Below are 22984 nucleotides of genomic sequence, written 5' to 3'. Positions count from 1 at the left end.
TAGGGTTTGATTTTGTGATTGAGTGGGTATGTGGACGTGAGAAGAAGGGAGAAGTTGAGATTTTTAGCTTGGGGAACTGTAGGGATGAGGGTTAACCTTATTAATAATGTCACTTTATAATAGTGTAATATATCTAAATTTAGATTATATAAATCTAGTAGTCATCCAAAAGTTGGAAAATATTGGCTGTGTTTTCTGATATGAAATTCTCCTCCTGCCATGTTGAACATCTCTGGCTGGCACTAGGCATAGATTAGTACCAGTATCTGTAACAAAGTTAGGCCTGGTTGGCAATATGTGGGTCTTGAATCTTGAAGTGGGAAGCTTTGAATAGGTTACCACCTGGGGGTGGGAGTAGGGGGTTTAAGTAGATTTCAGGAGGGGCGTGATTAGAGCAAAAGGTTTGGTTGTTGAAGAGCAGGTGTTAAAGCCTTGGGGGTTTTAGTACTATAGCAAGTTCTGTATCGGTCAGTGTTGTGATGTAACTGTCAGAAAAGAGTCCATTCAATTTGAGACCACTGATTAAAGCATAATGTTGAGGATGAAGTGGTAGTTCCTCTCTGCCATTTACTGGTGTTTACCTTGGAGAACCAGGGTTGGTGTTAAATGTGCTAGACTATACTATATAGAAAAAATGACCAGTGTGTATTGAGAGGGATCAGAGTGGTATGAAGAACATTAAAAGGATATGGAGATTTAACTTACAGAGGAGGAGTTTTGGTGCAACATTAAATAAAATCCAAACTTACTAGAGTTGATGAAGTCCTGCACTGCCTTATTAACTCTGTTTATCTCTTAAGCCTCACCTCATGCTGTTCTCTTTTATATTCTAGCCAAATAGTTTTTTTTTTCCATTCCTGAAACATACCAGACTCTTGAGTTAGGGTCCTGTATGTATGCTGTGTTTTTTTTGTTTGTTTGTTTTGTTTTTTGCCTGTACTATTTTTCTCCCTTTCTGATCCTAACATCTCAGTTTAATGTCACTTCCTCAGAGAGGCTTATCTGGATATCCACCCTCCCATGTAATGTAGGTTCCTACCCCAACTTCTTTTTCATTGTCTCATTTCCTTGTTTGCATCATAATTCTTAATAGAATAATGTTAACTCTTTACTTTTTAAATATTCTACTCTAGAATGTATGCCCACAAAAGCAGAGATTACATCTGTTTTGTTTACATTTTGGGTTCCTAGCCACAGTACCTGGCACATAATATCTGCACAATAAATTTCAGTGGAATGAATAAATGGCATAGTACTTAACCAGTTCTACAAATAATTTTGAAAGAGTTGTTATAAGAACTATATCATAGATTTGTTTTGTAGGACTCCAAAGAGCAATTAGAACAAACAGGTTGTAGCTCAGGGATTAGAGAGTTTTGTATCCTGGATGGGTTCAATGATAGATTCAGCTATCACTTAGGTGCTTTTGAGAATATGTGTACCTTGAATGTGTGTTGGTGGTGTTTTAATGAGGGTTGTAAATGAAACTTCTTTACAAATGCAGAAAAGGAAACAAAAGTAAGGAGCAAATATAGGAATCAGATGATGGTAAAAATATCATTATTGGTGAGGCTTAGATGTGCAGCATCATAATAATTCACTCCAGCGTAATTTTGAAGTCACCCAGTTATCATTTTTGAACAACTACTGGTCTTCCTATTGAGGATAGACCAATAGATGTGAATGAAAGCAGACTGGAAAGCCCCTTCTATGTTGGTAGGCAAATCCGAGAGAGAGAGAGAGAGAGAGAGAGAGAGAGAGATAGATATGTGTGTGCGCACCTGGAAAGGATAATTTATGCCAAGCATGCACCTTACTTTTTGCTGATCTCAATATCAGATATGTCTTAGTGAAAAGGAGAGTTTAATAGAAGTTCATCTTTCCATTTAAAAACAGGAAGCCATGGGAATGGTGTTCCTCCATATATATATAAATATTACATATGTACATTTAATTTTTTATTCAACAAGTTTATTTTTGAGGACCTCTTATGTTCTAGACACTTTGTGCTAACTTGCTGGAAAAAGCAATAATTAAAAAAAAAAAATACGGGCCCTGCCTTCATGAAGTTTGTACTATTGTGGGAGAAACAGACATTACTTATGCAAATAAATGTAGCATTTTAGCTGTAATAAATACTCCAAATAAGAGATGTGTAGAACTGTAACAGCAAAAAATAGGATATTTTTGAAGTTGTTTTGTGTGTCAGTAGTAATTGAAGCTCTGAGAGAGAATGAAATTAAGGGGAGGATAAAATGGGACATGATGTGCGCATCAGTGATTAATTGCAACCTTCAATGACCTGGTCAAAGAGAAGAACTAACAAAGGAGCCTGACCTCCCTCCCTATACTTGTTCTTTTGTCTTTTCCTTTTGGGCTTTGTCGTTCAATTTATGGTCAACCAGGGATATGGCCATTCTTGGTGGGGGGGGGAGGGTCGGTTGTCAGGGTGGTAGTAGAGAGAGATGGCCTAAAGTGAGTTCTTCAAAAACCACTGCTAATACGAGCCACTTTCCACTGAGTATTTTTCTTTGATACTGGGGGCTAATTTATTCTTTGCTCCCTAGATGGTCTGAAATATATAAAAATAATTTATCAGATATTTTATCTCCAAGGCCCCTCTGTACCCTAAGCTGAAAATAAACACTTCCTCTTCTCTTTCCCATCAAAAATTAGACCCAATTATATTGCATGATAGAACTCACCAGAGATTATATGTTGAGCCTAAGTGGTAGAATATGGATACTCCAAATAAATTGTCATTGACATTAAGAAAATTCCATATTTGTGTAAGCCGTCTCTATCAAATTCTAAGTTGAACTCCAAAGAAATGAAAATTCCCACGTATTCTTGGTTTTTCACTCTACTAGATGTCAGCCATGGCAGTCTCATTTCCTGTTCCCAGAGCAGTTATTTCAAGCAAAATCATGTTTCCAGAGTCACATTCCTGAGGCCAGAGATTGTTGTAGAGACTAGAAGGAAGAATAGTTCCAGAAAACCTTGGTTTCCGCAGCCTGACTAGGGTGCCAAGCAGTCTAAGTCAGGGTCACCCTTCTTCTTTTCAATTCAGAACCAACAGAGAGAGTCAGACCATATTCTCGTTTTTCTCTGGTTAACTTAGATTGCATAATGCAGTTTGCATTTGTGACCATCTTCTCTTCCTAATACTGCCCTAACGAATTAAGGGCCTTAGCACATAGGTGAACAGAAGTCATGAATGTCTTAGGGATGTGCAGCCTTATAAGAGAGAGAATGAGACTGGGCCAGCTGTGCACACATAGTTCCTTCTTTCATTCTCATCAGCTAGATTAGGGAGTGCAAAATAAGCTAGCTTCTTGAGACCTGTTATTTCTCAAATGGTTCTCTTATATCCTGGGAAAAACATGTTGTCCTTTTCATTCATGTTTGTTAGTGTTCTTTGATTTATCACCATTTAAAACATGGTACTTGGGTAAAGAATGAATCATAAGTTTATGTTACCTTTCTGGAACCAAGTTGGTTGCTAGGATATGAATGAAGGTTGTGATACGAAGGTTCCATTAAAATTATTTTATATATTGGGCTATTTTTATGTTAATATATAAATAAGCAGTAAGATACTTCCTAAAAAGCCAAATTGGTTGTAACACCATTTATAAGATTAGGTTATAAACTCTCATTTATTCCCTTTGAATTATATGGATAAAATGAGTAAGACTATATATATAGTTGTGAATATTCTGTACTTTTTAATTTTATCATCTTTCTTGATTGATATAGCCTTTGCAGTGATATTTTTATTTCTTTAGTTTTCCATATTGGTCATTCTCAATAGCGATGGAAAATAGTTACCACTACATCTCAGCACACAAAGCATTCTTCAACTGTTACCATTCCTGAATTTATTCTGAGGTCTTTGAGAGAGGCTCACTCCAGAGTCTGGGAAATACTTCTCAGTTTTCAGTAGATATACCTCTATAGTTGTGATATTAGACAGTGGTTTTCTTTAAGCTCTTTAGTAGGCTCTAATAGAATTACTGATGTTAACATCATTAAAAGTTCTGTCTTGCTGCTGCGATGAGTTTGAAAGTCTTAAATAATGTCATAAGATATCAACGTCCAGAATCCATTATATTTCCAGAATATGTATGTATAAATCCATAATTGTGATCTTTCCAAATTAAATCAATGTGATACCCTGGCAGGTGGAAACGTAACAATATTCTGGAATACCACCTCTCCTTTTGATGAGCGGTGCAATTGCCTAGCAATATACAGCTTGTCCTTTGACTCATGTGCTTTTTTTTTTTTTTTTAAAGATTTTATTTATTTATTTGACAGAGATCACAAGTAGGCAGAGAGGCAGGCAGGGAGAGAGGAAGGGAAGCAGGCTCCCTGCTGAACAGGGAGCCCGATGTGGAGCTCTATCCACAGGACCCTGAGACCATGACCTGAGCCGAAGGCAGAGGCCTAACCCACTGAGCCACCCAGGCACCCCGACTCATGTACTTTTTAAAAATGTTTTTGTTGATTTCCTTAGCTAAGGGCAACTAAGTCTTAAATTTCTTATATCTCTTTCTCCTAGAGCTTTCCCCAGCCCCTCATTACAGAGCATTGGGTATAAAAAGTGAAATACTTTCTTTTTACTAATTTTTAATTTTTTTTAAAAAATATACTTTTTATTTATTTGAGAGATAGCACGAGCAGGGGGAGGGGCAGAAGGAAAAGGAGGAGAAGGACAAGCAGATTCCCCGCTGAGTGCAGAGCCCAATGTGGGGCTTGATCCCAGGATCCCAAGATCATGACCTGAGCCGAAGTTGGACACTTAATCAGATGAGCCACCCAGGCACCCCTAAATCCTTTCTTAAAAGAGTATCTGTGAGAAGATGTGGTATATATACATATACAATGGAATACTATGCAGCCATCAAAAGAAATGAAATCTTGCCATTTGCAACAATGTGGATGGAACTAGAGGGTATTATGCTGAGCGAAATAAGTCAATCAGAGAAAGACAATTATCATAAGATCTCCCTAATATGAGGAATTTGAGAGGCAAAGTGGGGAGTTTGAAGAGTAGGGAAGGAAAAAATGAAATAAGATGGGATCGGGAGGGAATCAAACCATAAGAGACTCTTAATCTCACAAAACAAACAGGGTTGCTGGTGTGGGGGGGAGTAGGGTTGAGTTATGGGCACTGGGGAGGGTATGTGCTGTGGTGAGTGCTGTGAAGTGTGTAAGCCTGACGATTCACAGACCTGTACCCCTGGGGCTAATAATACATTATATGTTAATAAAAAAAAACAAAACTAAAAAGCAACATTATGGAATGGGAGAAGATATTTGTAAATGACAGATAAAGGGCCAGTATTCAAGATCCATAAAGAATGTAACAAACTCAACATCCAAAAAACAAATAATCCAGTCAAAAAATGGGCAGGAGACATGAACAAACATTTCTCCAGAGAAGACATACAAATGGCCAACAGACACATGAAAAAAATGCTGAACACCATTCAATATCAGGGAAATAAAAATCAAAACAGGGAGATATATGGAACTGTTGAAATACTATCTTGTGGGGGCACCTGGGTGGGTCAGTGGGTTAAAGCTTCTGCCTTCAGCTCAGGTCATGATCCCAGCATCCTGGAATCTAGCCCCACATCTGGCTCTCTGCTCAGCAGGAAGCCTGCTTCCCTTTCTCTCTCTCTCTCTGCCTGCCTCTCTGCCTGCTTGTGATCTGTCAAATAAATAAACAAAATCTTAAAAAAAAAAAAAAAAGGAAATACTATCTTGTACACCTGAAACTAATATAACACTGTTAACCAGATGGAATTTAAAACTTTTATTTAAAAAAAAAGAGTATCTGTGGTTGCTTATTGGTTGGGCAGTCATTTCTTCTTCCCATCGCTAGTTTGTTTAATGACTACAGTTTTAAATCTGGAGCGATAATAACTATCTGAGCCCAGATTGCTGAAGGTTACATATTTGTCCCCTTCCTTTTCTTTTCCTTTCCTTTCCTTTCCTTTCCTTTTCTTCTTTCTTTCTTTCTTTCTTTCTAAAGATTTTATTTATTTATTTGACAGAGAGTACAAGCAGGGGGAGTGGCAGGGAGAGAGAGAAGCAGGGCTCAATCCCAGAACCCTGGGATCATGACCTGAGCTAAAGGCAGGTGCTTAACTGACTGAGCCACCCAGGCACCCCAATTGTTCCCTTTCTCTATGCATAGCCAGTGTTTTGACTTTGATGACCAATTTTTATTTGGATTTTAAATAAATAATTTGACTTAATTTATTGTTGGAAATAAAATAATAACCATAGTGCCAGCTGTACTGTGCTAGGAAAATGTATCTTGCTATATTAGTTCCTTTTTCTGGTGCTATATTTAAAGGATTTATTAAAAAATGCCTTGTGGGGGCGCCTGGGTGGCTCAGTGGATTAAGCCTCTGCCTTCGGCTCAGGTCATGATCTCAGGGTCCTGGATTGAGCCCCGCATCTGCCTCAGCATCCCTGCTGAGCAGAGAGCCTGCTTCCCCCTCTCTCTCTGCCTGACTCTCTGCCTACTTGTGATCTCTCTCTCTGTCAAGTAAATAAATAAAATCTTAAAAAAAAAAAATGCCTTGTGGAACCATTTAAGTGTTCATATTAAGCACAACCCCAGTATTCAGTGTTCCGAAAAATGACATTTGATGAAAATTGAACATTTTAAAAGTCATTATTTTTTTCTTACCTTAAATGACTCAACCTCATCTCCTTTTAAAAAGCCAAGGGGCTTATTAAGCTACCGTTGTCTCTGAAGATCAAGCGTTGTTTCTGAATGTCTAAGAGTAAGATCCTGCTTTGGAGTTCATATCCCCTCCAGCATTGCTGTTGCATCCTGTTATGTTAGAATTGAGAAGAGATAACTGTTATTAAAGTTCTTATCTCAAACATTTATAATAAACTAGAAGTAGATAGCCACAACATAACACATTTAAGCTCTATTTTAAGCACAGAAAAGTTGTGTGAACTTACTAAGTTATAAAACTTATTGAATAGAAAAAAGACTGGATAATTCATCTGATTACTTGAAATTCAGTGTCTATTTAGAAAACATTTATTCTGCAGTTATTAAGAAATGTGAAGAAAAACTTGCTTCTAGAGCTTAATAAGCAAAATCTAAAAACATAGTTACCTTAACGGTATTTATAATTTATAACCTTGTTAAATATGTTCGTGTGTGTGTGTTTATAATTATGGTTAGCATAACTAATGATCTTTAAAAAAAGATCTATTTTATCTTGTGGTTTTAAAATATGTTATATTGCAGTACTACCAAGCTGTAGAATGAGGTTGGAAACCCTTTCAAAATAGGACATTAAAGTGTGCTTTAACTTTCTTTAATTTTTATGATAATAAAGACAGTGATTGTAAGGTTTTCCTACTATAAGTATGAACAAAAACTTGGGTTCATTACAATTTAGTCCTCTTGGCTTTACTTAGAATAAAATTACACTTCAACCCTTTTATATTTGTTAATTTAATATTTCATGTTTCATGTAGTTTTAGAGCTTCTCTAAGGTGGTTACTAAGTACTTGCTGATATTGTATTAATGGGAAACAGTTCTAGAATTGGACATTTGAGTTTTGGGATTTTCGTTCTTAAGGAAAGGTAACTAGGCATTAATAATTCTTCAGGTAGTAATTAATGCAGTGTGCTAGTATTTTCTACAGATCCCTTCTTTTATTACAGATCTCCACAGGACAAAAGAACACTTCTTGTGAATTGTCAGAGTAAAAGTCTTTCACAGTCTTTTGAAAATCTTCTTGATGAACCTGCATATGGTTTAATACAAGTATGTTTCTTAATCTGTTTTGTATTTATCTGTTAATCTGACACCGTTATTTCATACACCTCCTACCTCTCACTTTCTCAGAGATTATACAGAACAATGCGAGTGTCTCTGTGTGTAACGTTTATGGAAATATTCTCTAATTTTTATAGAAATAATATACTTCATATTATTTATAAGACTCAGGAGCTTCCTTGGTTCGTTCTTACACTTAAGGCAATTTTCCCCCTTATTGTAATACTGAAATTGGACATTAGTAGATTTTTATTATCAAAGCTTTTACTGACTAGGTGCAAGGTCACTGGGTAAGCCACTTTGAATTCATTAATGATAAACTTAGTAAAAAATGTGGTTTGAATTTTTATTTTCCAGTGTAAATAGGTTCATTTGGGGTGATGATAAACTAATTCCCCCTAAAGTATTTGAGTATATTCTTACATTTGCCTAAAAATATGCACTTAACACAGATAGAAATAAAGTTAATTTATTTTTCACTTAAATTTTTATGTAAATTAATGAAATGGTTGTTTATTTATTCACTTATTCACTCAACAATGTTTAAGTGCTTACTCTGTCCCAGGTATCATCTTCTTGCTTCTGAAGATAACAGGATAAAAAGGGAACTTTTGAGGAAGGAGGACAAGATATATAAACACTGATTAAAGTAAAAAATTAGGGAACACTTTTTGTTGTGAAAATAATCATTAAAAGACCTTTAAAAAGTAGCTTTTTTTGCTAAATATGAATAAATAGGCAGTTTGGGATTTAGAAGGAACCCTAGCAACAGAAAAATCTTTTGCCGTTTTCCAGGGCAGCACTGTCCAGAACAGATTACACTCATTGGCATGATTTATTAATCATATCATTAGATTAAAATGTCAGCTAATATTTAAATATTGTGAACTTTAAAACTTAGCTGTCGAATATTTTCTGGTGGACTAGTGTGGTTCTGCACACTTTAAGAAATATTTTTTTTGTAAAGGTAGGACTACTAGACAGAAGAAAGCTGTTGTGGGCCATTCATCAATGGAAAGTAAGCACTGCATATTTGTGATGTATGCAGATTGAATAAAGCCTGCAAATCATTTGTTCATCTGCAATTTGATCAGTAGCATTACCTTGCTGTGTAATACTCTGTTTTAATCAAATGAGAAGATTGGCTTAGAAAATATAAATTCTTCCCAGAAAAAAAAATAAAATTTTAAAATAATCCTAGAACACTCTGTTTTAGTTCTGATTTCCCCCCTTTAAAAAAAAATGTGGCCTTTTTGCCTACTGTAAGATATTTTTATTCTTCATTTGAATTAATGGTGCTAATATTTTTCTTCTTACTACATAGAAAATTAAAAAGGATCCTTATACAGCAACTATGGTAGGATTTTCCAAAGTCACAAACTACATTTTTGATAGTTTGAGAGGCAGTGATCCCTCTACACATCAACGACCGCCTTCAGAAATGGCAGATTTTCTTAGTGATGCTATTCCAGGTTTAAAGATAAATCAGCAAGAAGAACCAGGATTTGAAGTCATCACAAGAGTGAGTGAAGATTTATATTAATATAACTCTTAGATTTTAACAGGAGAAATGCTTTTTAAACATGTACTGAATGTGATAGGAATAGAAAACTCAATTTTGGTTATATCTACCTCTTGTAATCCTTATAACTTTTTTGCTAACTGATACATCTAACAACTAACACTTGTTCTGCCACCAAATTCTTGGGTTTTTCTTCAGCGATTACTGCTTATACTGTCTGTTTGTTAAGTTGGATCTCTTTTCTTTGATTACTTTTTGATAATAGTGAGCAGATTGTTTGTTTCATTGAGTGCATAGCAGTGAGTGAATAGTGAGCATTACATATTGTTCCTAGTTCTGTTCCTAATTTATGTTTTCTCAGTAGGGATCAGTAACAGATAGGACACTATTCTAGGGCTTTTATGGTCAAGTGAATCTTTTCTTTTTTTAAGTAAGATGGATCTTGGCCCTAAATTATGGCAAACCTTTATATATGCTCAACAAAACTTTTGTATTTGCTACAATTCTAGGCTGTACATAGTTAGAACATTATAAATATCTAAATTGTAATATTTAAAGGGCTTATCTTGCAAATGGCATTTTAAATTACCAACATCTGTTAATTGAGTAAAAAAAAACTATAGAAAATACCAAGTGGAGCTAATGGACCATGACTCAGTTCTGAGAGCTACAAATTTTAGTTTGGAAGAAATGCTAATCTTAGAATGTTATTAGTGGAATAATACTGTCTTTTTAAATAATACAGCATAGCATTTAATTTGAAGGGTCTCTTATGGAATTTACATGTTGAATGTTTTGTACTTAAATAATTGAAACTCAAAATAGCAAATGTATTCCGGTCTCTGAATTTATAACCCTGTTATTTGTATGTTTAGTAGGAAGGAAAATGTATTAGTATATAGTATACTAAAATACTATACTAGTATAGTATTTTAGTTATGGTTTCCATGTACCTTGATATAATCTCACTGGTTAAAACTGTACTCCTTATTGCTTATCTTCTTTTAGATTGATTTGGGAGAACGACCTGTTGTTCAAAGGAGAGAGCCAGTATCACTGGAAGAATGGTCCAAGAACATTGATTCTGAAGGAAGAATTTTAAATGTAGATAATATGAAGCAGATGATATTCAGAGGGGTAAATACCTTAATGAGGATATTTGAAACTGCTTATATTTAACTTTTCTTTTTTTATGGGAAGTGTGGAGGTAGTCAAGGAATGAACTCCCTTTTTTGGGAACAAACTCCTTTTTGATGAATGATGCCTTAAAATCCCTGTAGGACAGTGTGAGATCTTTGTGATGCCCCTTAAGGTTGGGTGGGGAGGTGGGGACAAGATACCATTAAGCCTTAGGGAACAAGAGTCTTCCTTACTTGAAGTTCTGTGGGTAATACGAAGAAGGCATGTATGTACCCCAGTGGTCATTGCCTTATCTAATAAGTATCGGATTTAGAAAGACTAATCAGTCCTGCTGCCTTCTGTATAATCTGTATACTCTGCATTGTTTAAACTTTCTGGCAGCTGCTTACATCTTCAGAGTCTAGAGGTGAAAAACAAGTTAGTATTCACTGAATTGAGCTATTTTATATGTAAAACTCTCTCTCAAATATTAGTCTCCCTGTATATTTATATGCAAGTTTTATGAACTTAAAGTATTGCATTCTTTTTTACAAATGTGCTTAATATGCATGTTTTCTTTAGGGACTTAGTCATGCATTGAGAAAGCAAGCATGGAAATTTCTTTTGGGTTATTTTCCTTGGGACAGTACCAAGGAGGAAAGAATTCAATTACAAAAACAAAAAACGTAAGTAAGATCTTTCGTGTGTTGATCAAAGAAATTCAGATAACTCACCCATACAAATTAGTATAGAGCTTCTAGATGATTATTTTAAACAGATGAGGGTATGGGAAAAGAATTTTATTTTCATCTTTTTATTTGAAAAATCATGAGCTCTGTACTTAATCTAGTCATTTCAAACACTCACTGCAGTTGTGTTGGTGAATATATAGAAAGATGGTAAAAAAAATTCCATTTCCCTTGTGAAAACATTTTGCATACTTGAAAAATAATTAGATAGGGATTTTTAAAAATCATATTCATTTTTATAATTTATTATGAAATTATAAAAATGTTCCATAAGAAGTGTGTTTACTATTTAGGTTAATTAGCTTTAAATTATTTTCCTGGTGCTCTTGTAGCATAAACTAGTCTTTCATTTTCTTTTTTGGAAGACTTTTTCTATTTTTACGTAATTTCTCAGACTTGAAAAGAAACTTGGACAAACTTCCCAGGTTTTAATTCCCAGTTCATTAGTCTAGCCTATGATTTAAAGCACACCCTGAATCATTATGTGCATATTTAAACTTTCAGGCAATCCTTTCTCTTTCAGCACATTTGCCCGTTCTTTTTTATTTTACTTATATGAGAGAAAGAGAGTGAGTGAGAGAGAGAGTACTGACCAGGGGGGAGAGGCAGAGGGAGAAGCAGACTCCCCGCTGAGCAGGGAGCTGGCCTCGATCCCAGGACGCTGGGACCGTGACCTGAGCTGAAGGCAGACGCTTAATTGACTGAGCCACCCAGTTGCCCCAATTGCCAGTTCTAAGACATTTCATATTAACAAGTTTGTGAATAAACTGGCTAGAAAATGGAAATCTTATGGCACATTAAAAAAACCCAGCAATTTGTAGATTTGTATTTGTAATTATTCAGAAACTTTAGTGGTTAAAATACTTAATAACTAGAATAATTTTAGGTATCATATTAAGGATTGAAGTAAATGTTTTCTTATAATCATATCTAAATTATTCTGGTAGTTTAAGCAAAGTTTATAGTATGTATAAGGTTATTTAATTTTTCCTTTGTTTTCACGTACATATTGTAACTTTAAACATTTCACTATCATATTTATAACCTCACAGCTCACTAGCATCATAAATGCTTTGATATATTGTTAATAGGAAAACCCAGTCAGAATTTTTAAAAATACCGTGTTCATAGCTTTTTTTGGTATAAAATTGTTTTCTGTAGTGATGAATACTTCAGGATGAAACTACAGTGGAAATCTGTCAGCGAAGAACAAGAGAAGAGAAATTCGAGGTTAAGAGATTATAGAAGTCTTATCGGTAATTTTTTCATACTTTTGGAAATGCATGAGAGGGGTCTATAATGAAGTCTTGTTAAGATTTAAGAAGTGAAGATATATGTGGAGATAGGGCTCAAAAGAGATATTGCCATTAGAGAGTGCAATAGAATGTGTGTTGGATGTTCTTGGTTGTTCATTTTCCAATAGGAATATGAAGTCAGTCAGTGTAAATGCGGATATATTTCATTTCCAGTTCCAAATGTGAATTTAAAAAAGGTTTATTTGCTTATGGAATTAATTTCATTAAAAACATTATTGTCTCCCTTATTACAATAAGTTTGTGTTTATTGATTGAAAAATTAGGAACTATAGACCAGCAAAAAGAGGAAACTTTGGATAGTAGTGGAACTTATTTTTAAAATTCTGATAATTGCTTTTGGATTTATTTATAGCTTCATAAATAAAGATGGGGGATGTTTTTACCACCATGGTCAATAACACCTTCCCATGGAAGAAGAAAAATCTCTAAATTATGGTTAGAAAGTGCAACATAACCAGTTTGGTAGCTGGTTTTTTCTGTTTTTAAGGATTTTACTTAGGGGCGCCTGGGTGGCTCAGTCATTAGGCATCTGCCTTTAGCTTAGGTCACGATCCCAGAGTCCTGCAGTCGAGCCTGTATCAGGCTCCTGCTTAATGGGGAACCTGCTTCTCCCTCTCCCCAACTTGTGCTCCCTCTTTCTTCCCTCTCTCACTGTCTCTTTCTTTGTCAAATAAAATCTTTTAAAAAAAAATAAAGATTTTATTTATTATAAAGTTGGGGGTGGGTTGGGGAGGAGGCAGAGGGAGAAGCAGACTCCCCATTGAGCAGGGAGCCCAATGATGAGCTTGGTCCCAGGACCCTGAAATGAAACAAGATGGGATCGGGAGGGAGACAAACCGTTTGAGACTCTTAATCTCACAAAACAAACTGAGGGTTGCTGGGGGAAGAGGAGGTATGGAGAGGGTGGTTAGGTTATGGACATAGGGGAGGGTATGTGATATGGTGAGTGCTGTGAAATGTGTAAGCCTGACGATTCATAGACTTGTACCCTTGGGGCACATAATACATTATATATATTAGTAAAAATAATAATAAAAAAAATTTTTTTAAAACTACTAGAGTAGTTTTTCTCAAAATTATTTTTTAGGAAAGATTACCAAAAGTTTTTTTCTGTTTGTTTTCTTTGGTATAAATTTGCTTTATTAGAAAATACACAGGTAAACTACAGATTTTGCGGTTAGTGCCAAGAAGTTGGATTTTATTTTAAGTGTAAAGAGAAACTATTGGAGCATTTTAAGTAAGACCATTTTATTTATATTTTAAAATCAATATTTCTGCTGTATGGAAAATGGGTTGAATCAAGGTAAGAGTAGGAACAAGGAGACCAATAAGTGGGAACAACAATAGGCAATAGGTGATAGTAATGGAGATGTAGAGAAATAAATGCATTCAGCTTATATTTTGGTGATAAAATTGATAAGACTTTCTGATGTATTGAATGTAGGATATGAAGAGGAAAGAGGGAATTTAGGAATGGACTATATTTCTTGACTTGAGAAATTGGCCATTTGGTGGTTCCACTAATGGAGATGAGGAGATTGGGGTATGGTGAAATTGAATTAGGTGTTACTTACATATTGCTTAAGGTGAGGCATAGAAATGTAAAGTCAAGTGGCTAGTTGAATAATCTGGAGTAATCTAGTTAGAAGATATAAATTTGGGTATTATCAGTATAAATATCCATGGGAATAGATAATGTCACCTGGGGGAGAAAAAGAGGCAGATAAGAAGGCCCGGGAATCCTGGTCTTTATCCCTAATTTCGGCTGTATGCTAGAATCACCAGGAATTTTTTGAAAATCACGTTCATTATTTTAAACACTCATAAATTCATTCAATAAATACTTACTTAGTGCCTCTTATGTGGCATTTATATGGCTCTCCCCTAAGCTCTGGGGATTTATTAGTGAACAAAACAGACAAAATACTTACCTTCGAAGAGCTTCTGTTCTCGGGAAGAACAGACAGTAAACAAGATAAGTAACATATGTGGTATGTTAGTGATAAGTGCTAAATAGAAAATGAGGCAGCCAAAATGGTTAGGAAGTTTAGGAAGTTTATGTGTGATATTGCAGTTTTAACTTGGGTGACCCGAGAATGCTTTTACTGAAAAGGTGATATTTGAGTAGAAACTTAAAGGGGGAAGGGTGAGATGCCAATATCTAAGTGAAGGGCATTCCAAGTAGAAAAGAACAACATATGCTAGAGTTAATTTTCACCCCAGGCTCTCTGCATGTTTGAAGTAAAGCAGGGAGGTAAATGTGGTTAGCAAGGTGGCATAGGATATAGAAACTAATGAGGTCAGAGAAACAATGGAGGAATAGGTACAAATCACAGAGAGCCTTGTTGTTCATTGTAAAGACTTGAGCTTTTCCTCTGAGTGTGGGGGGAAGCCACTGGAGGATTTTCGGCAGGAGAGTGATATGATCTGACTTTGAACAAATCACTCTGGCTCTTGTCTGGAGAATACCTGTGGGGGGCAAGGGAGCAGATAAAAAGATCATGTAAAGCTATTCCTGTAATTCAAGCGAGAGATGATGATGGTTGCTTGGTACAGAGGCCTAGCAGTTGAGTGAATGAGATTTGAATAGAGACTTGAAGAAACAGTATATGCCATGCAGCTATCTGGACAAAGGGCATTCTGAGCGCTGGGGGACCACGTGGTCTAGACTTGTTTCTGCCTCAGGGCCTCCATATGTTTGAAGAAGAACAAGGAGGAGACTGGTGTGGCTAGAATGAAGTGAATGGGAGGGGTGGCATGGAGTGAGTAGTTGGGAGAGTTCAGTGTTGGTTTCTATACGTATTTTGAAAGTTTAACGTGTGTGTGTGTGTGGTGTGTGTGTGTGTAAATGTTGGGCAAGAAAAGCAAAGAGTCAAGAGTGACCCCCAGAGTTTTTAAGGTGAGTAACTGGAGGAATGGAGTTTTGGGTTTTTTATTAAGACACAGAAAACTATGAGAGAAGCAAGTTTGGAAGGGCATATTTGGAACTTAGTTTTGGACATGTTTAAGTGTGAGAGTGCCTCATGGATGTTCCTATATTAATATGTACAGTAGACGGTAGATAGGGCTGAAATTCAGGGGAGAGAGAGGGACTGGAGATTGAAATTTAGAGGTCTTAAACATTTAGATGGTGGGGAACTAGATGACATTGCCAAAGGAGTGATGTATTTAGAAAAGTAGGGGTCCAAGAACTGAGCCTTGAGATACTTTAACTGATAAGTAGGAACAATTAGGAGAAATCTGCAAAAGAGACTCAGAAGAGAGCCAGAGAAAAAAGAAGAAATTCTGAGAGTTTGTCCTGGAAATTAAGTGAAGAAAGTATTTCAGGACGGAATGAGTAGAATGTCAAGTGAGCTGAAGACTTGGATTCACCGTTGTACAAGGTAGTAAGGAGATCACTAGAGATTTTGTTGGGAGGGAGTTTTGGTGGAGTGGTGGAAGTGACAACCTGATTGGAGTGAGTTCAGGAGGAAACAGGAGGAGTGGACTTGGAGACAATACAGCTCTTTTAAGAAGTTTTGCTCTAGGGGTGCCTGAGTGGCTCAGTGGGTTAAGCCTCTGCCTTCGGCTCAGGTCATGGTCTCAGGGTCCTGGGCTCAAGCCCTGCATGGGGCTCTCTGCTCAGCGGGGAGCCTGTTTCCCCCTCTCTCTGCCTGCCTCTCTGCCTAGTTGTCATCATTCTGTCAAATAAATAAATAAAATCTTTTTAAAAAAAGAAATTTTTGCTCTAAACAGATGGAGACAAACTGGGCTGCCATTAGAGGGGAAAGTGAGGTTAAGTAAGGCTTTGATGAAGATGAGAGAAATAACAGTATGGTTGAAAGCTAGGTGAGAATGGACCAAGTAGGAAGAAAAACTGAAACTAGAGAGGGAGACAAGAATTAACTAGGGCATTATCCTTGGGTAGCCACTAGAGGGTGGATTTCATGCAGTAGAGGAGGGGTTGGACTTAACCACCATCCTGGAAACTCCTTTAGAGTGATAGGAGAGGAGACTGTGAATACAAATGCAGTTATGTGGTTAAAATAGCAGGATTCTGTGGATGTTCTCTTTGGGTAACTTCCATTTTCTCAGAAATAGGAAGCAAGGGCCTCATCTGAGAGCTTGAGTTGGGAGGAGATAACATCTCGGAGACTTGAGGACAAAGGAGAAGATACGAAATAGTTATGTGAATGGGGACAAGGAATGGATGAATGAAATAAAGCATGATTGCCAGGCAGCATTAGGGGCCCACTTCAGATTAGTGATGGTGATTGTAAAATGGGGACTGTTGATATGGTGGTGTTTTCTTCAGTCTTCTGTAGCTATATCAAGTTAGATGGACAGTTGGATTTAATGAGGGCTCTTTTTTTTTTTTTTCTAAATTTAAGTACTAATTTTCTTTCTAGGAATAGTTTCTAGAAGTACTTTTTTTTTTTTTAATTTATTTATTTGTTAGAGAGAGCGAGCGAGCACAGGCAGACAGAGTGGTAGGCAGAGGCAGAGGGAGAGGGAGAAGCAGGCTCCCCGAGGAGCAAGGAGCCCGATGTGGGACTCGATCCCAGGACGCTGGGATCATGACCTGAGTCGAAGGCAGCTGCTTAACCAACTGAGCCACCCAGGCGTCCCGTAGAAGTACTTTCTTTATAAAATATTTTTATATATCATTTTGATCCCTTTTTGTTTTCTGCCTGGCATGTCACTTATAAATATACAAGAGGAAAGAAATGCAGATAGTTCATGAGGGCACAAATAATTTTTACCATGTTTAAGAACCCCTGTTAAGGCAGATATTCTGTATTGTCATGACTATGTAAATTGTGCTTGAGCTAATAAAACATAAACTTATGTACCCATTTATCAACACTGATTTGAGAGCGAAACATTTTGATGTTTTTTATTTTTTTATTTTTATTTTTTAAAGATCTTATTTGAGAGAGAGCACGAGTAGGGGGAGGGGGAGAAGCCAACTCCTCACTGAGCAGGGAGCACGATACCAGCCTCTATCCTAGGACCCTGAGATCATGACCTGAGCTAAGGCAGATGCTTAACTGACTGAGCCACCCAGGTGCTGCCATTTTGATGTTTTTAAATGAAATTTTACATTCATTATGCTTTTTTTTGGTATTGCTTTTCTTTGAAAAATGTATCCACAGTTCTATAGATATGTATTTGCTTTTATTAAAACTAATATAGTGTATTTTAATAGAAAGCTATGATATTTGTCTCAATTTTCTTTCTTTCTTTTTTTTTTTTATCTAGATTTTATTTATTCATTTTACAGAGAGAGAGATCACAAGCAGGCAGAGAGACAGGCAGAGAGAGAGGAGGAAGCAGGCTCCCTGCTGAGCAGAGAGCCCGATGTGGGGCTCGATCCCAGGACCCTGAGATCATGACCCGAACCGAAGGCAGAGGCTTTAACCCACTGAGCCACCCAGGCGCCCTGTCTCATATTTTCTTAAAATGCCCTTACAGAATCTAAACTCATGTCATCTTCTATTGTTAGATTCTACTCTGTTGTAAAATACCTCCCCGTTTCTTCACAAGTATAGATTTATCCTGCTATCCGAAAGTAGAGTGTTCCTATGAGACCTTTCATAAGTCTGAATGGTATAAACCAGAGAAATAATTACTATTAACTTATATGGAAGATATTTTAAGCATTCCCAGACCAAAAAAATAATCTCTTTTAGGCTCTTTGCTAACAGATGCACAAAATCAATCAAGATACAGCACAGATGCCCACAGACACAGTTCAGAGCTGTGGTGGCTTGACCCTGAGTTGTTGAGTGTAGGTCCTGGGGAATGAGTGTGGTGGGGCCACTCTTGCTACCCAGGGCAAGTGCTGCCTCAGTAACCAGTTTGCTGCAAAACAAACCCTGAATGTTATTTTCACTTTTCGTTGTTTTTTGTAAAAGTAAAAATCTTTGGATTTCTTTTGGTTAGTGAAAACAGGTACTAATGTAGGTCTTTTGTAAAAGTGAAGTGGTGTAATGCAAACTTCTGAAAAATAGCAGGAGTACCTATATTGAGAATGTTTTCAATTTATTCATTTTAAGGGGTTGGGGGGAGGTCAGTTTTAACTTTTAAACAGAATTGATTATAGAGTAGTTAATTAAACACTGCATTTCTGTAAATTATTTCTTCCTAGTTTACTAAGGGATTCGTTTGGGGAATACCTTTTAGTTGTAAAGCCTTCCACAATAAGCTGCATTTAATAGTTATCAGTGTTTGTGAATTGAATTGTCAGTACAACTTGGGGATACACTCATGGTGATGTTTCCAAATCTGTTTTTAATGTCGTGAAATCATTGCTAGCACAATGTGGGTTTTCATTTTCTCAAAATAAAAATAAATTGTTTATACTAATATGTAAACTGAATAATGTATATATGAGAAATAATTTGTCCTGAAGATGTTTGTGGAACATGATAAAGAAGTTGATCATGAATGAAGCAAATATGAATGAAACAAATCTCTTTGACTATAGTTGATTGCATAGTAGCTTTTTTAATTACTGTTTTCAAGTAACCCTGCCTATCACCTGCATCCATGACTGGCATTTTTATTGCTAACTAATATGAATTATTGGTGTTACTTTTAATTAATTAAAATTGTTTTCTGCTATTGAAAAATTTCTGTGTTTAGATAAGAATTGAAAAATATTTGAAAATATACCCATGAGGAAGTGGACTGATTTTTGGAAAGTATTCTAGAATCTTATTTTATTGCATGTCTGAAATGGAATTTGATGAATTTTTTCATTAAGTAAAAGGTCAGCAAGAGAGTGAAATTTATAGCAAGAAAAATAATTTTGTTCTTATAAGATAATAAGCTTTGTAAAAATCTGTTTTTTGAAAAGTTTTCAAATATATGATGATTTTCATCCTCAGAAAAAGATGTTAACAGAACAGATCGAACAAACAAGTTTTATGAAGGCCAAGATAATCCAGGGTTGATTTTGCTTCATGACATTTTGATGACCTACTGTATGTATGATTTTGATTTAGGTAAGTTCTCTTCTAATATTCTAATTTTAAAAGATTTATATATGCTTATTTTAGAATTTAAAGTTATGCCTGTTAGACGTATGCAACAGCTCTGTGTGCTAGTTTCTAAAGGGATTGTTCTATTGGACTGGAAACTTGGAAGGCCGTGATTCCCAGATTGTGCACAAAGAGCACTGAGTTGGCACAGCATACTCATGGGGCAATATGGGATATTTTAAATTTTTGAGGAAGATAGTGACATCTGTGAGGATACTGCTCTGAGTCCTTGCTGATACAGTTCAGAGTTTCAACATTTGATTTCCACATTCCTCCTAATGAAGTTATAGTTTTGCAAAGCAGGGCTTTTGGCCTTGTTGTGATAAGCAAGTATTGTGTGAAAATAGATGAAGGATAGGAAATGAGGATGGTGGTATCCAGTTGGATTCCAAGGTTTGAGAAGTATTACAGTGCCCAACAGGTGCTAAGTTCATAGGACATAAATAGTTACTAAGTTGTTTGGATCTAAGTACTTAATAAATAGAAATATTAGTTACTTCTTTGAGCCTAGGGGTGCCTTGGAAAAAATTACTAAGATATTATGGCGTCTGAACTGAGAAAGTTTGGTAAACTTTGTATGAAATGCTTTCCTCCCTTGTGAAGGAAAATACTGATGTGATGATACCTTTTTGGACAAGCCAAGCAGATAAAATTCTCTAGGCCATGTAGAACTTTACTCTCTTTTCTTGGTATGTGTGTTTCCTACGAAAATGGGTTAGCAAGATGGGCTGGTAGGGGTAGTAGCGGATTGTGAGGAAGGGTTAAGGGGGAAGAAAATATAAGGAATTAATATTTTAAGGAGTAAGAACTTGAGCTGTTTCTTTAAAAATCAACCTTTAGGTAAGTATAAGTAATGGAAAAGTCTCTGAGTTATCTACCATGTGAGTGATTCCCAAGTAGAGAATAATGGAAGTAGATGTTTTCCAGGTTTTTTTTTTTAAAGATTTTATTTATTTATTTGACACAGAGAGAGAGAGAGAGTACAAGCAGGCACAGAAGCAGGCAGAGAGAAAGGAGGGGAAGCAGGCTCCCTGATGGGCAGAGAGCCTGATATGGGGCTTGATCCCAGGATCATGACCTGAGCCGAAGGCAGAGGCTTAACCCACTGAGCCACCCAGGCGCCCCTTCCAGATTATTTTAATAGAGCTTGATATAGCTTTTGGAGAAGGTAATTGGATATTGGATATTTAGCATATTAAACCTAAATGAACCTTGAATTATGGTACATTTTCATCACCATATGTGAATTCCTCTTCTTTTATATGTTAGGGGAGGATGTAAACTCTTTTGTGGATCTTGAGGCATTAGCCTCTTTGGTGACAGTAAGTTGAAAACCACAGATTTCTCTTTAAAATGTAAAATTTAGCCAGTGCTATCTATCACACCTCATATTGGATCATTGAAAACATATTGGTAGAGTGCTTTTCAGGTTAAAGTGTTGTCATACTTGGTTTTGACTCATTACCAATAGCAGCCTTTTGAGGAAGTGGGGAAATAATCCCAATAATATGAGTCAGGCTTTATTGTTTGAGAGAGTGACTCAAGGTTGCAGAAGTAATAAATACTGGACTGGGGGTAGAGACCCAGGTCTTTATTTCAGGCTGGCATTTTTACCTCTACTCATCCACCACGCTGACCCATTGCCATTTTACTATAGGGACTAGGACTGTTGTCTTAGGGAACAGGAGGCATTGTCTTATACTCTCAGGTGATAATTTTGAAATAGGAATTCATGCATATTCTTAGGAGTTCCTGAATGCTCAGTTTTTTCAGGGTATAGTCCCAGACCAGCTAACTGGGTAGATTGCTGTCTTCATTTGTCTGTATTAATCCCTCATTCTTTCTAGTCAAATACTTAAGTTATCCGAAACATAGCCAAGGTTCCTGTTAAGAACTCTGGCTTTGTGAGGAGCCAAGGTAGTTTTCATAAAGCGGTGCACCAAATTTCTCATCTTTTACCATGGCAAAGCAACCTTGGCTGTAAATTTACTCTCGTAGGTAATTCTATCATATTGAGTTTTTTGGCCTCATAGACCAACTAAATGAGGTATAGGTGTATTTACACTGAATACAATCTCATTAATAGTGAGGAAGAAGACAGAAATTACCAAAAACAGATGGAAGAACTCAAGGAAGAATAAGTTTTAGTTAGTGCAAAGACACTACACTTAGGATGTTTCTGTGGGAGGTAATCTTTTTAAATGGTGTATGTACATAATGATGATCCTGAATAACCACTAAAACATTAAATTTTACTCAAAATAGTGTATGTAAGAAGGCAGAGTGTCTAACTAAAAAAAATGATTTCCAACTCCTAAGATTACTATTTTTTATTTGATACTCTAAGGGCTAAGCTTCAGTTAACCTGAAAATTGACCTATATGTGTGAAATTTTTCTTTTCAGTGGAAGAAAGTGTACACTAGGATGATAAGTTCATTTCTCACACCTCCCTGCTGAAACAAATTTGCTCTGAAAATAATTTTAGGGAACTCCTTGAGAAATTGTAGTAGTGCTGGTTAAGATGTGCATCAGTCAGCACTGCTGCAGGATCTTAGTGTCACCGAATGCTAATTTAAACAGCTTTAATCTTTCTTTAATTAAAAGGAATTTGTACATTAATTCCACCCCCGCAACTCATGACATACCCCAAAGAACATCATGTGTAAAATAAAATAGATTAAAAGCAACTAGAGTAGGAAGATTAATTGGACTACTTGCTTCAGCTAAGAGTTGTATAAGAAATATGGTAGTGATCCCATATGAAAGCTGAAGACTTAAATGATTAAATTAGCTTCTTAGAAATTTTTATTCATTATAACTTTATAATAAAGCACTTTTATTCCCAGATGAAAGATGCTTTGTAAATCTTTTGAATAGCACACTTTGAAATATTTTTATTATAGACTGTGTGCAGTCAGACCCAGTAAAGTAGTACTCCTTTACACTCTGTTGAATTCAGATCAAGTTTCTCTCATGCTTTAATTGGTTTAGGCTTTATATGTCTTTGCTTTCTCTGTGTCGTTGCCATGTAGAAAAGTGCTGATAACAATTTAGTCTTCCTTCCAACGTATTTATTCTTTTTTAAAGGATTTTATTTATATATTTGAGAGAGAGATCACAGAGGGAGAGGGAGAAGCAGAGAAGCCAACGTGTAGGGCTCCATCCCAGGACCCTGGGATCGTGACCTGAACCTAAGGCAGATCGCTCAACCAACTGAGCCTCTCAGGCGCCCCTATTCTTTTTTTCAAAGTGGTTTTTTTTTTTTTTTTTTTTTTTAAATTACAGTTCTTCAGGGGAACAGAACCATTAAGGTTATATATGTTTATATATTTTCATTTCTGTTTGTATATATTTATTATATATATACACAGAGAAAGTAAAAAGTTCTTTTAAGGTGTTGGCTCACACGATTTTGGAGACTGAGAA

At 36.2% G+C, this 22984-nt stretch overlaps 1 protein-coding gene across 2 annotated transcripts in view; it reads left to right on the top strand.

Moving 5' to 3' along the window:
* The window catches only part of TBC1D15 (TBC1 domain family member 15), a 74038-nt gene that overhangs the window by 37580 nt on the left and 13474 nt on the right, over positions 1-22984 (top strand). For both annotated transcript variants that reach the window (XM_080809930.1, XM_080809929.1), the window contains 6 exons: positions 7712-7814; positions 9151-9348; positions 10357-10485; positions 11050-11153; positions 12378-12472; positions 19405-19521. In XM_080809930.1, coding sequence (XP_080666056.1) covers positions 7712-7814; positions 9151-9348; positions 10357-10485; positions 11050-11153; positions 12378-12472; positions 19405-19521 — 746 coding nt within the window. The remainder of the gene's footprint in view (positions 1-7711; positions 7815-9150; positions 9349-10356; positions 10486-11049; positions 11154-12377; positions 12473-19404; positions 19522-22984) is intronic.

This window comes from Martes martes (genome assembly GCF_963455335.1).
Source record: "Martes martes genome assembly, chromosome: 8".
In the NCBI taxonomy this organism is placed as follows: domain Eukaryota; kingdom Metazoa; phylum Chordata; class Mammalia; order Carnivora; family Mustelidae; genus Martes; species Martes martes.
This window is presented reverse-complemented; position numbering and strand designations above follow the sequence as displayed.